The 14,879-nt window shown below is 43.0% G+C and overlaps 1 protein-coding gene and 1 non-coding gene across 2 annotated transcripts in view; both read right to left on the bottom strand.

Annotated features, from left to right (window-relative positions):
• Positions 1 to 14,879, bottom strand: part of LOC5511426 — a 65,566-nt gene that overhangs the window by 9,985 nt on the left and 40,702 nt on the right. The window contains exons 8-10 of the mRNA XM_048734678.1: positions 2,546 to 2,845; positions 886 to 998; positions 50 to 120 (exon numbers count right to left, since the gene is read on the bottom strand). Coding sequence (XP_048590635.1) covers positions 50 to 120; positions 886 to 998; positions 2,546 to 2,845 — 484 coding nt within the window. The remainder of the gene's footprint in view (positions 1 to 49; positions 121 to 885; positions 999 to 2,545; positions 2,846 to 14,879) is intronic.
• On the bottom strand, positions 11,753 to 13,868 carry LOC5511425. The gene is made up of 3 exons (XR_007314237.1): positions 13,819 to 13,868; positions 13,235 to 13,322; positions 11,753 to 13,008 (listed from the first exon to the last, which is right to left on the bottom strand). It is a non-coding gene; the product is annotated as an uncharacterized LOC5511425 (transcript).

The following is a 14,879-nucleotide window of genomic DNA, read 5'->3' as shown; positions in this document are numbered from 1 at the left end:
TGTTGAGATTCAATAGCCATTGGTAGACAAAACATAACATGTAACTCACGTAAACTGAATGACTTCAATTTGGTGGATATGGTACAATTTGGTCGCAGTTTTGGCAAACAAACCAGCTACCTGTAAAACAAACAGCTCATTTAGATAAAGCAGCAACCCCCTGAATATCCCGCTAAATAAGATAAAAACCCAAATGATTTCCCCGACTGTAAAATACACGAAGAACATTCAGAATTCAGAATCCAACATTCCGTAGCAGAGTCTGCGTTATCCCGTATCCGGGCTCAGACCAAATCCGTATTTACTTTAACACTCGAGCAGAGACGTGCCACTCAGTAGATGTTTGTTATCTTTGCACACAAAGGCATCCATGCGCACGTGCTTGGCGGTTGCGTCACTTCTATAGGTCAGTCCGGACTCCCAAGAGACCAAAGGCGCCCAGATAGACCTCAATATTTGTTACCCTACGTCACAGCGAGCTGTGTGTGGCGTAACCGTATAAGACTTAGGTCTTAAGGGCTAGGAACCTGGTTATTGCCTCCCTATTAATGCGCGGGTGCCTCGGTACCTGTGTGTTACACAGTTCGCTAGATAGCGGTGTTGGGGCCGAAATCTCCAGCCTAGATGTAAAGCTTTAGCTGCCATACGGTGATTCAGCGGTCGTCTGGATGTATGGTCTATTTTCTTTTCAAGCCTGTCACCCGAAGTTCGATCCTCGGCAATGGCTGGTACCTTTTTTTCTTTTGTTATAAAGGCAGAATTTCTTTTTCGTTATAAAAGTTCAACATACCGATTCCTTGACTCGTTGTCTACATACCGAATCCTTAACTTGTTGCAAAAGTTTTACATACCGAATTCTTTACTCGTTGCAAAAGGTCTACATACCGATATCTTGACCTGTTTCTCCAGTGCTTTGTACTCTGTTGTCGTTCGATCTCGTAATTGAACAAAAAACAACTTGTTTCCAAAGGTCGCGATGAACCGCACTCTCACGGAATCTACACATAATATCAATACAGGTTATTATCTACGCGCGAACCAAAGGTCGCAATGAGCCGCACTCTCACGGAATCTGCACATAATATCAATACAGGTTATTATCTACGCGCGCACCAAGGTCGCGATGAACCGCACTCTCACGGAATCTGCACATAATATCAATACAGGTTATTATCTACGCGCGCACCAAGGTCGCGATTAACCGCACTCTGACGGAATCTACACATAATATCAATACAGGTTATTATCTACGCGCGCACCAAGGTCGCGATGAACCGCACTCTCACGGAATCTGCACATAATATCAATACAGGTTATTATCTACGCGCGCACCAAGGTCGCGATGAACCGCACTCTCACGGAATCTGCACATAATATCAATACAGGTTATTATCTACGCGCGCACCAAGGTCGCGATTAACCGCACTCTGACGGAATCTACACATAATATCAATACAGGTTATTATCTACGCGCGCACCAAGGTCGCGATGAACCGCACTCTCACGGAACCTACACATAATATCAATAAAGGTTATTATCTACGCGCGCACCAAGGTCGCGATGAACCGCACTCTCACGGAATCTGCACATAATATCAATACAGGTTATTATCTACGCGCGCACCAAGGTCGCGATTAACCGCACTCTGACGGAATCTGCACATAATATCAATACAGGTTATTATCTACGCGCGCACCAAGGTCGCGATGATTCGCACTCTCACGGAATCTACACATAATATCAATACAGGTTATTATCTACGCGCGCACCAAGGTCGCGATGATTCGCACTCTCACGGAATATGCACATAATATCAATACAGGTGATTATCTACGCGCGCACCAAGGTCGCGATGATTCCACTCTCACGGAATCTACACATAATATCAATACAGGTTATTATCTACGCGCGCACCAAGGTCGCGATGATTCGCACTCTCACGGAATCTACACATAATATCAATACAGGTTATTATCTACGCGCGCACCAAGGTCGCGATGATTGGCACTCTCACGGAATCTACACATAATATCAATACAGGTTATTATCTACGCGCGAACCAAGGTCGCAATGAACCGCACTCTCACGGAATCTACACATAATATCAATACAGGTTATTATCTACGCGCGCACCAAGGTCGCAATGAACCGCACTCTCACGGAATCTGCACATAATATCAATACAGGTTATTATCTACGCGCGCACCAAGGTCGCAATGAACCGCACTCTCACGGAATCTACACATAATATCAATAAAGGTTATTATCTACGCGCGCACCAAGGTCGCGATAAACCGCACTCTGACTGAATCTACACATAATATCAATACAGGTTATTATCTACAAATAACATACGCGCTCCCCAAGAGAACAAGGGAGCGATTATCATATGTTTTTCGATCATTGCTTACAAAGATCTTTTTATTCAAAACTCTCTCGCTCCCGTATGTTTGCCACAAATCAACCGCACTTCCACACAATCCATCCCATAATGCATTTCGCGCGTGTAATATGTCAAATAGTAAAGCCTGAGTCTGAACTCACTTGACGGCATAGTTATTACATAAACCGGCGAACTCGGCGTCCCATCTCTGTGTTCATTGAACTCTAAAACCACAAGGCTGTATTTCGTAAGCGGCTTAAGTCCTTGGAACTCTATTTGTAACACGGCGGCGCCCGTGGTGTTACTTGTCATATAGCGGTCAGCGGTCATCTCCTTGATCATGATGCGGAATCCCTGTGGTGTACCGTGGACGAAAGGTAAGGGGACTGGTTTCCACTCTATCAAGATGCTGTCAGGCCCTGTCGCGTACGCTCTGATGGAGGAAGGGCTTTTTGTTGGACCTGCAAAAGTCACAAGCGATGCTACATAAGGCATTTAGTTCAATTGTATAATAATATTTTATGTATATTGATAACCGTTGTACATGTTGGGGGGGGGGGCATTTAGGCACATCGCAGTACTATCACCATTATTATATGTTGATTATCACTGTACCTGGTGGGGGGCATTTAGACACATCGCAGTACTACCACCATTATTATATGTTGATTACCACTGAACCTGGTGGGGGGCATATAGGCACATCGCAGTACTACCACCATTATTATATGTTGATTACCACTGTACCTGGTGGGGGGCATTTAGGCACATCGCAGTACTACCACCATTATTATATGTTGATTACCACTGTACCTGGTGGGAGGCATTTAGGCACATCGCAGTACTACCACTATTATTATATGTTGATTACCACTATACCTGGTGGGGGGCATTTAGGCACATCGCAGTACTACCACCATTATTATATGTTGATTACCACTATACCTGGTGGGGGGCATTTAGGCACATCGCAGTACTACCACTATTATTATATGTTGATTGCCACTGTACCTGGTGGGGGGCATTTAGGCACATAGCAGTACTACCGCCATTATTATATGTTGATTACCACTGTACCTGGTGAGGGGCATTTAGGCACATCGCAGTACTACCACCATTATTATATGATGATTACCACCGTACCTGGTGGGGGGCATTTAGGCACATCGCAGTACTACCACCATTATTATATGTCGATTACCACTGTACCTGGTGGGGTGCATTTAGGCACATCGCAGTACTACCACCATTATTATATGTTGATTACCACTGTACCTGGTGGGGGGCATTTAGGCACATCGCAGTACTACCACCATTATTATATGTTGATTACCACTGTACCTGGTGGGGGGCATTTAGGCACATCGCAGTACTCCCAGCGCACCATCATGTTCGTTGTGTAGCACCACGGACCGTCTGGTCCCATGCCACCAGGGTTACGGCAGAAATTGGACGCGTTTATAAGCTCTGTGTACTGGGTCGAGTTATGATAGTGGCGGTGAGGGCACTGGGACGACCAGGGCTGACACGAGATTCCCGATTTCGTCACATTTATGTTGCCATGGTAACCGACGCCTTCGCCATAGTAGCAATCTATGTGAGGAGACGGTATCGATAACATCATACTGTGAAACTCTAAATATTTCATTCTTCGGTCCAATCACACATAGCCTGGGTAGCGGCTCAACGGAAGGGGAGGGGGAAGGGAAGAAAGTCTCCCAGTCTCCCTCCCCTCCCCTTGAGCCGCTATGCAGGCTAAATCACACATGAGCCCTTACCTGTTGCTAGCAGTTTGTCAGTCTCGGCTGAAAAAGAAACAAAGCTATATCAAATGTTTTTTAATGAGTTCGATAAGAGAACTGGTTGCCCGCGAATCCTTGTGTGCGCGCCACCCCTTGAGTGCGTGTCATATTCCCTTCTTTAGAAGGAGGTGTGTTGAGACAACTCTAACTTGGTACACTTACTGGTTAAGTTGTCAATGTTGAGACAACTCTAACTTGGTACACTTACTGGTTAAGTCGTCAATGTTGAGACAACTCTAACTTGGTACACTTACTGGTTAAGTCGTCAATGTTGAGACAACTCTCATTTGGTATACTTACTGGTTAAGTCGTCAATGTTGAGACAACTCTCACTTGGTACACTTACTGGTTAAGCCGTCAATGTTGAGACAACTCTCACTTGGAACACTTACTGGTTAAGTCGTCAATATAGAAACAACTCGGGGTGTCTCCACCATTTCGTTTTGGCTGGGACGTGTCTCTCGCACAATCCATAAAAGTTCCCAATATACTGAAGTTCCACTGGCCGTTGTTCATCTCGTTGAATTTTCTTATCATCTCGAATTCCTTGTCGCATTTCTTCATAAAATATTCACAAGTTTCCAAACAAACTGGCGTACTTTTTATCGTCTCTGGGAAGATAGATTCTCTGGTCAAGTGAATGCTAACATTCTAGGCTACGTAAGCAATGCAAGAGGTGGTACAAAGCAAAATAACGTAAAAGGAACATAACTACACAAAGCCAAACAAAGCAAAAATGATAAAGCCAAACAAAGCAAAAGGTATAAAACCAATCAACGAAAAAGGGATAGAGCCAAACAAAGCAAAAGGGATAAAGCCAAACAAAGCAAAAGGGATAAAGCCAATCAACGAAAAAGGGATAAAACCAATAAACGAAAAAGGGATAGAGCCAAACAAAGCAAAAGGGATAAAGCCAAACAAAGCAAAAGGAATAAAGCCAATCAACGAAAAAGGGATAAAACCAATAAACGAAAAAGGGATAGAGCCAAACAAAGCACAAGGGAAAAAGCCGAGCAACGAAAAAGTAATAAAGCCAATCCACGAAAAAGGGATAGAGCCAAACAAAGCAAAAGGGATAAAGCAAAACAAAGCAAAAGGGACAAAGCCAAACAAAGCAAATAGAAAAAGCCAAACAAAGCAAAAGGAACAAAGCAAAACAAACCAAAAGGACAAAGCTTAAGAAGGTGTGGTTAACATGAGAAGTAGAAGTAGGGACCTTAAGATTTTTGACGGCGGAGTTAATTCAGCGTGTGAGCCGTCTCCGTTGTAAATCTTTAGTTCGCTAATATCGCATACCAGGCCTTTGCTAAGGAATTCCCATCCTTCTCCATCTCACCTGTTGTGTAGTCGCATCGTGGGAAGCTCCAGTGACAGTACGACACATTAAAAAGCTCCATGCACGACTCGCGAATCATTACACCGTAGAGGTTTTCCACTATCGTCTTGGCAAGAGCGAATTTCACTATTCTTTTTTTTTTCTTTTTGATAGGCTGTAGTGCCGTAGATGTATGTGTTCCCGATAATGGACGAGCAATAACCGTTGGGGTATGCCACATAGCGGTTGCAAATATCGCCATTCTGAATGGCGGCAGGATAAACTTGCAAACAGCTTTCGACAAAACAAGAGAAGAACAAAAATGGTGATGGGCAACATGAATGCAAACGTCAGAATATATTAGAACGAAAGATCGTGAGCTCAATGATAAATAATGATGGTTTTACCTTGAATTTGTGGCTGAGAAGTAAAAAGTCAAAGTTATTAGTATTACCATTACCAAGGGACAAACAAAATAAACACAGGTTTTTAACCTTGATGGAGCAATAGCAAGAGACGGAAAGGACTACCCATATCTTTATCGTTCGAGATCATTTACTCTGCCTAGCGGGCACCCTAGGGACCTAGCCAAGTTACCGCATTAAAGTGCCCCTAGCACCAAATTCCAGTAACTTGTTTTTGATATTTACATAGCCTGAGATGAATAGTAGTATCGTATCGTATTATTTGACGAAATTTGACCACGGACAAAGATAAAAGCGTTTAAAAACAGCTCTTCCTTTTCACAAGTTGACCCCATAAAACGAGCCCGCGCGCAGCTAGAGAACAGCGGGTGCTTGCATCAGCTAAAATTTGCAAGATATTTTCTAATCGAGTAGCTTTTGAATGACTAATTTCACTTTGAAGAGGTCTGGGATGTTAAGTTTAAAACGCTATTCCTGTTTGCATCGGTTTTTTTTTTTTTGCCGCTTAAATAATACTGATTGTATTATAATTAATTAAGTGCCATCTATGTAAACCAGAAGTAGTTTACCTTCTCGGTGATTAATTGTAATTTTTTTACAAGGAATTGTAATGTTTATTTACAAGGTACCTCAGCATTTTTTGGATTGGCACTTGACGGCCATCTTGGATTTACTGGGTCACGTGAAATCGACGGTTTGCTTGGGTGGATTAAGACGAAACTCGTTATGTGCCATAAACCATTAATAAGCAATTAATAAACAGATCCCCGGTGACAAAGCTAAAATGGTGACAAAGTTAAAATGTTTTCCAATATCGCCATATGAAAAATTGTTTCCTTAATGAAACATGCCTGTAAAACTGTAAGTACAAAAACTTGGGCGTGGCATCCAATCAAAAACTGTTCATGGCATAGATGTTAATCCATATGCAAGAGTAAAATCATTAACTAGCATATTTAGTGTGTTAAATATTCATTTTTATCATAGTAATTGCACCTCTATAACACTGGAATTAATGTTGTGAGGTCGTTGCCCTTGTAACGGTAATATGAAATATATTAGCCTTTATCTACCTGAAAAAGCTTTGGCCAGTACATTACCATTAAGTGCATGTTTCGTTCATTTTTGTGATAATCAATTCCACCCCTTTAAAACTGGAAGTATTTGTTTTTGGGCGTGGCATCCTATCTAGAATTACTCGTGGTGCAAAGATCTATCACCCTGCCAAATCTCATAACCCTACTATTAATTTGAACAATTCAGCATAAATTCTGCACCATTTTCCTGTACTACCTGGAAGCATTCAGGGGGGGGGGGTGGATTGGGTGGATATCCACCCCCCCTTTTTGAGTAAAAATATTGACAAAAATAAAAATATCTGAGGGACGGGAGTTACTGTCCTTCTCCTGTTTGAATTTGCTGACGCGACAAATACAATTCAGCATGAAGTATTTTTAGATCTCTGTGACCTACCAAGAACCACTGGATCAATTATAAGCCGTCTATCCGCCCATTCTCCACGCCCTAATATGAAATCCTGGATCCGCCCCTGCTTACGTATCGCTGAGTATTGTTGCTGTTATGTATTATTTGTATGTCCTTCTAGCATTAGCTTCATCAGCTATTTAGTGTAATAAAACTAAGAACTAGAACATGATCGCTACCCGTTGGGCCATCGAGGCAAACGGGAAACTTTAACGAAAAAAATATTTTGAAAAATTTGAAAAATTAGAGAATTACCTTAGAATGATTCAATGAATTTTGACGCAGTTTCAAGTTCTAAATAAGCTTTTTCTCAAATAACTATATCTAAGGAATCAAGTTATCTAAGAAATTTAGTTTTTTTCTTGTGTGCAAAAAATTTATACAGGATAGTGAACAAAGCATGAACACATCAAAGATGCTGAGAGTACATAAATATGTCCTTATACCTTTTTTTTCTTTTCGATGTCATGACAGACTAAGAACAGTATAATTAATATATTAATATTATAAAAAATTTAAAACAGATTGCTCATTTTGGAGTCCTTTTTTATAGCGTTGAGCATAGGAGCTCGAAATTTCAAATTAGATAGATTAATGTTTGCGGTTGATTACAGTTAAGAATTGGTAATATAAAACTTAAAAGATTTAGAATTTTCAGGCTTTTCTTTGATCATACGATAATTGATACTCCAACTTGAAGAACTTGGTGTAGTGTATTAGCACACTTTACTTAAGTATCATATAACAGAGATGACGTTATTGATAATGATTATTTGTAATACCATATAAGGTCATGGCGTATGCCATAAGTTGTAAATACTGTGAATAAAGATCAGTCTATATTCGCAAACCAAAGCGTGCGGTTGTGTTAATTGACTCCAATGAATATATAGCGAAAGACACTAAACTTGGTTCGAAGCTTTATAATGATTCAATACAATTAGAACTGCGTCCCTGCTTTTAACTCAAAAACTGACAAAAGCTAATGTTGAAAAAAAATTCTTTCGACAAATTTTTTCGTAAGCACATTTTTCCTTAGAAATAAGGGGAAATTCCGTAATTAAGAAACACACACAACTTGACATCTATCTCGGAAATGTTTTATTTATAATTATACAGATGATCATATTGAATAAGAAAAATAATGATATTGCTCTGGTAACAGGGTAAAACAAGGCCCTAAAATAATAGAAAATGTGCCTTCAGGATTCCTGAATCAACGAGGAACGTCTGGCGCTTTTGAAAAGTGGGGCCACTTTTCGCTCAGAGTGCAATATTATTTATATTTAAAAGCCGGCAAACCCCAACGAAAACCCGTCGTATTGCAATAAAACTTTGCATGGCTTATTTTCAAGTCCTAAACTACTGATATATTAGTATAAACTCGGAAATTAAGAGTTTGATGCTACGGGCACTTTAAAAGAGGTTCAGAAAAGTCTAGAACTGCTGAAAAGTTACGTTATTATTTTTCTGGCATGTTTTACAATATATATTCAATATTGAAAATCTTTTCTTTTGTATTAGCCATCATATTCTATTCCATTTCTTGGTCAAATTGTTACCAAAGGGTGCTTTGACCTGAGAAACGGATTTTCCGCTCGCAGAGGTGGTCGCTTGGTAGAGCTGGTCGCTTAATAGAGATGGTCGCTTAATAGAGCTGTTTGCTTAATAGAGCTGTTCGCTTAATAGAGCTGGTCGCTTAATAGAGGTGGTCGCTTAATAGAGGTGGTCGCTTAATGGAGGTGGTCGCTTAATAGAGGTGGTCGCTTAAAGGAGACGGTCGCTTAATAGAGGGGGTCGCTCAATAAAGGTGGTCGCTTAATGGAGATGTTTTGCTTAATAGAGCTGGTCGATTAATAGAGGTGGTCGAATAATAAAGGTGGTCGCTTAAGGAGAGGGTCGCTAAATAGAGGTGGTCACTTAATAGAGGGGATGGCATAATATTGGAGGTATCAATTAAGGTTTAAATTCAGTGCTTGAATAAACAATATTTTTTTTTTTTGGTTTGGGTCGGGTATTCGTACCAAGGGGCCGTAGGGTACGTAGGGGCCTAAAGTGGTGTGGTAGTGAGGTGGGTGTGATCATATGGTATGGTGATGTTGGAGGGTAATGGTGAAGGATGGCAATAAGGTAATGTAGAGTGGAGATGGTAGTAATGTAATTACGGTGAAAAGGTGGATAGGTTCGACTAGTAGGTGGTGGAGGGTGGTGAAAAGATAAAGTGGGACTATAGAATAGGTTGTGGTAGTGTGTGGTGGGTAGGTGAAAAAGAATAATAATATGGTGTGGTATGGAGATGGCTAATGGCTGTGTTGGTGGGGAAAAAATTGGTACGGTGTATAGGTAAGATTGGTGGTGAGGGAGATGTGGAGTAGATAAGGCTTATAATTTAGCGTGATGGGTCTGTTCGTGTTAAAATGGTAGTGGTGCGGAGGTCGATTTAAAATTTGTGAGGTTATGGTGTAAATGTGGGTGATAATATATCGTTATGATGTTAGGTGATCGTTAGGTGTTGGTTTGTGGGTAGGTAGGGTGGGTCATAGGGTGTGGTCGTTTGTAGTTGGGTTTTGTGCTGTGGGGTAAATGTTTGTATGGTGGGGGAGGGGGCTGTATGTAGGTGTTTGTAGGGGGGGGAATTGGTTGTGGGGTAGTGTCTGGTGTAGGGTGTGGCTGGCTGGTGTGTTGTGGGTTGGTTGGTATAGTTGTATGATGCTATGGTGTGTATGTAGTAGGCTATGTGTGGAGGGGTAGATGTGTGTGTGGTGGGAGGGGGGTTGGGATGTATGTAGGGTGTGGTCTTTAGAAGCACACTAGCATACACACATTGGCACCAGTCGGGCCAAGACGGGACGCTAGCACAATCTATTACCCGTGCAGTTCGGCAACCATGGACAGCTGTTTCGTCCTTATTAGGACTCGTCAGCATGGCATAGCCGGTTTGCCTCAGTTAAACTTCATCGGCAAAAAAACTGCAGGGCGACTTCGACTCGAACGAAGTGCTTTAAACCACAGCTTAGATCCATGTGGGATCTAGAGCTGCGACCGGGCTAGCGTGATGCCAATTGTGCGGATCACGCATGCGACCTTTTCTAGTCTAAAACTCCGTCGGATAGCCAAACTATCCTTGCGAGTATGTATACATAAATGTGAACTTTAGAAGCACACTAGCATACACACATTGGCACCAGTCGGGCCAAGACGGGACGCTAGCACAATCTATTACCCGTGCAGTTCGGCAACCATGGACAGCTGTTTCGTCCTTATTAGGACTCGTCAGCATGGCATAGCCGGTTTGCCTCAGTTAAACTTCATCGGCAAAAAAACTGCAGGGCGACTTCAACTCGAACGAAGTGCTTTAACCCACAGCTTAGATCCATGTGGGATCTAGAGCTGCGACCGGGCTAGCGTGATGCCAATTGTGCGGATCACGCATGCGACCTTTGCTAGTCTAAAACTCCGTCGGGTAGCCAAACTATCCTTGCGAGTATGTATACATAAATGTGAACTTTAGAAGCACACTAGCATACACACATTGGCACCAGTCGGGCCAAGACGGGACGCTAGCACAATCTATTACCCGTGCAGTTCGGCAACCATGGACAGCTGTTTCGTCCTTATTAGGACTCGTCAGCATGGCATAGCCGGTTTGCCTCAGTTAAACTTCGTCGGCAAAAAAACTGCAGGGCGACTTCGACTCGAACGAAGTGCTTTAAACCACAGCTTAGATCCATGTGGGATCTAGAGCTGCGACCGGGCTAGCGTGATGCCAATTGTGCGGATCACGCATGCGACCTTTGCTAGTCTAAAACTCCATCAGATAGCCAAACTATCCTTGCGAGTATGTATACATAAATGTGAACTTTAGAAGCACACTAGCATACACACATTGGCACCAGTCGGGCCAAGACGGGACGCTAGCACAATCTATTACCCGTGCAGTTCGGCAACCATGGACAGCTGTTTCGTCCTTATTAGGACTCGTCAGCATGGCATAGACTGTGCTAGCGTCCCGTCTTGGCCCGACTGGTGCCAATGTGTGTATGCTAGGGTCGCATGCGTGATCCGCACAATTGGCATCACGCTAGCCCGGTCGCAGCTCTAGATCCCACATGGATCTGAGCTGTGGTTTAAAGCACTTCGTTCGAGTCGAAGTTGCCCTGCAGTTTATTTTGCCGATGAAGTTTAACTGAGGCAAACCGGCTATGCCATGCTGACGAGTCCTAATAAGTACGAAACAGCTGTCCATGGTTGCCGAACTGCACGGGTAATAGACTGTGCTAGCGTCCCGTCTTGGCCCGACTGGTGCCAATGTGTGTATGCTAGTGTGCTTCTAAAGTTCACATTTAGGGTGTGGTGTTGGAGGGAGCGCTGGTTGTAGGACTAGTGGCTGCTGTAGGGTGTGGTTGGTTTGGTGTGTTGTAGGGTGAGTAGTGTTGTGGCCAAGGGGGGGAAGGGGTGTGTGGTTTTGGTGTTGGCAGGGGTACGGCTTGTGTAGGGTGTGTTAGGTGTGTATATTTTAGGTGAGAGTGTAGGAAAGTGTGAGGGGGGGAGGAAGTGTATGTGTAGGTGTGTGGGGCTTAGGTGGGTGTTGGTGTTGTGTTGGGGCTTGGAATAATCGTGGTGGGTTGTATGATGGCGTGGTATGGGTAAAGTGGGTATGGGGCTGTTTGTGGGGTGAGAGATGAGGGGGTGCTTGTTGTGGGGTAGGTGGGTGGTTGGGTGCGGGTGATGTGAGTAGGGGGGTACTTGGGTGGTTAGCTAGGTATGAGGGGGGGGAGAAAGGGGGTTGTGACATGTATAGAGCTGGGTGGTAGTAGTGGGTAGGTATGTTGTGTGGTAAGGATAGAATAAGATTTAATTTGTGAGAGGGATGTGGGTATGTATGTGTATGTACTATGTGTAGGAGGGAAGGTGGTTGTAGGTGGGGTGGTTGTGTGGTTTTGGGCGTTGTGTGTGGGGGAGTGGGATGGTGTGGGGGTGCGTATGCCTAGGGGTGGTGGTAGTGGCATGTTGGGGTGGAGTTGAGGTGTGTAGGTGGGGTAAGGGGTGTGGGGTACAGGGGAGGAGTGTGCTAGTGGTATGAGATGGGTATGGGAGGGTGTGGGTAGTAGGGCACGTTTAGTGGTAGGTGTGGGGAGTAGGGCTGGGCGGTGAGATGTAGTGGGAGGGGGTGCAGTGTGGTGCAGTGGGGGTGTGGGTAGTAGAGGGTTTGGGGGGTGAGGTGTGTTAGTGTGGCTAGGTGTGGGAGTAGGTGGGAAGTGTGGCGGTGTGGTGGAGGGGATCGGGGAGCTGGGGGGGGGACTGTAGTGTATTATGAGGTTGGTGGCTAGGGCTGGGTGGGGGGAGATAGATAGTAGGACATTGAGTTGCATGGGGGAGAGGTCGTCAAGAAAATTATGGGTAGGAGATGTTGTGTGAAGGGGTGAGGCATGTTGGAGTAAAATATCATCTTCAATGTGGGAGGGGTCTGTATGATAAGGGGTGTTGGGTGTTGAGGTGTTAGAGTAGAGTGTGGGTGTATTGGGTTGTGGCAGTAGTGGTTAACACGTGTGGGCGTACAACAGGTACTGTTGTGCCATAGCGACGGCGGGTGGAGGCTGTGGAGAGATTATAATGAGTGTAAGCAATATTGCAGGGAGGGGGGTTGTGTGTTGTTATCAGAGGAAAAGTGGAAAGGAGGTGAGGTGTGGGAGGGGGTACATCTTGGAATCACAGATTGTGATACAGCACTTTCCCCGTATGGTACATAACTTTTTGGTTTGGATCGGGTATTCGTACCAAGACGGGATTTGGAAAGGTGTCCAGACGTGAATTGATAAATACCTGGAATACCAGACAGCACCTTTGCCGCGAACACGAGAGCCAGGATTAATCTTATACACAGGTAACTTCCACACGTCACAGCCATTTTCTGAATTGAATCAGAATTAAAAACAATTACACAGTTAACCATATTTCACAGCCATTCCATGAAGTCAGTATCAAAAGTCACACAATAAAGTTGTGTTAGCTTACATATGCTTGATGTTTCGCCTAGAGGTTCCTTGTGTAATATAAAACAAAATAAGCTTTGGGATATTGAAAATTGTGAGACTCTTGATTTGTCTGAAATTGCCCGATTTGGGTAAAACTTACTACTTCGCCGTGATTTATGGCAACTTTGCTCAATATCAAGAATGGATCAAAATATAGTAGTGTTCGTTAACCAGAGTAAAAATACGGCTCACCGAAAACTGGTAGTAGACTCTGCCGAATTCACAAGAACGGATCTCTCTATATATCTTTTTATTTCTCTACTTATTTCTACTTAGCTTATGGGTTCTTGAGCAGAAGCCCGCACTGTCGTGACGCGACGTTTGCTTGAACAGACATGACGTATTACAATGACAGCAATTCACTGCTCTTACCGGAAATACAAATTGTGCTTGCGATAATAGTGAAAATGGGCCAATTGCATTAAACATCTTTCATGGTCGAGCCAATAGAGTAACTGCGTGGATAATATTCTTTCTAGATTTTAAAAGAGAAAACTTTAGCAATCAATGATAACTGGTATCAAATCATCTTACGATATTTGGGAAGAAACTCAGTCGATTAGTATCGAACCGAAATCAGCATTTAACTCGTGGATACTTGCAAAGCATTTACGAGCTATTCGAGGGACTTCTGTTACAAGTACAATTGCCCAGTACTGAAACCTCAAACGTTGGAGCTCACATGAAGATATGGCAAATTTGAAAAGAAATTAATGTTAACCTGCGAAGTAAGCACTTCTTTGGGTTCAGCTGAGATTTCGCATTCTTCGCGAGGATATATATAATACTACTCGCATTTCAGTGTCTATCTCCGTATAAACACTTTAGCCACCTCATGGGCCATGTATTCACTTACCGGACTCATAGTGGCTGTTTTGATGTGAAAACAGGGGCCAAAGTATTCCGATTTTAAAGCAGAACCCTTCAAAGTACGCTGCAGCTGTTAATTGTGTGAATTACTTTTCAATTTGATAAAACAAACTAGTGTGACATTGCCGATACTTCCGGTGGAGGAATCCCAGAAGCACAAAGGTAACCCAAGCTTTATTTGTATTGCACGTTAACACTACAATTCAGTGGATCTTGCTCATAGCGACGCCAGTGGGCTGTGACTGAACAAAGCAAATAAAAAAAATCGTTTCTCTTTCTTTTTTACAATTTCCCAAAATACCCCATTAACAAACACAGACACGAAAAGATGCATTTTATTGCTTGATTTTATTTATTGTGTCATCAACATATTTACATAATCTCTTCCAAGAAAACATATCATAAGTTTATTATTGAACACCAGCCATCCATAAAATGAGTATGAGAATATTCCCCGACCAACCAGGTGTAATTCAGTGAAACACGGCGAGATGTTATGTGAATACACAAAAATTATTATTATGGCGGCAGCTCAGGAACAACTACTTTAAATGACTATTCGG

Source organism: Nematostella vectensis, chromosome 11, assembly GCF_932526225.1.
Source record: "Nematostella vectensis chromosome 11, jaNemVect1.1, whole genome shotgun sequence".
Taxonomy (NCBI): domain Eukaryota; kingdom Metazoa; phylum Cnidaria; class Anthozoa; order Actiniaria; family Edwardsiidae; genus Nematostella; species Nematostella vectensis.
Note: the sequence above shows the minus strand (reverse complement) of the source record. Positions and strands in the feature narration are given on the sequence as shown.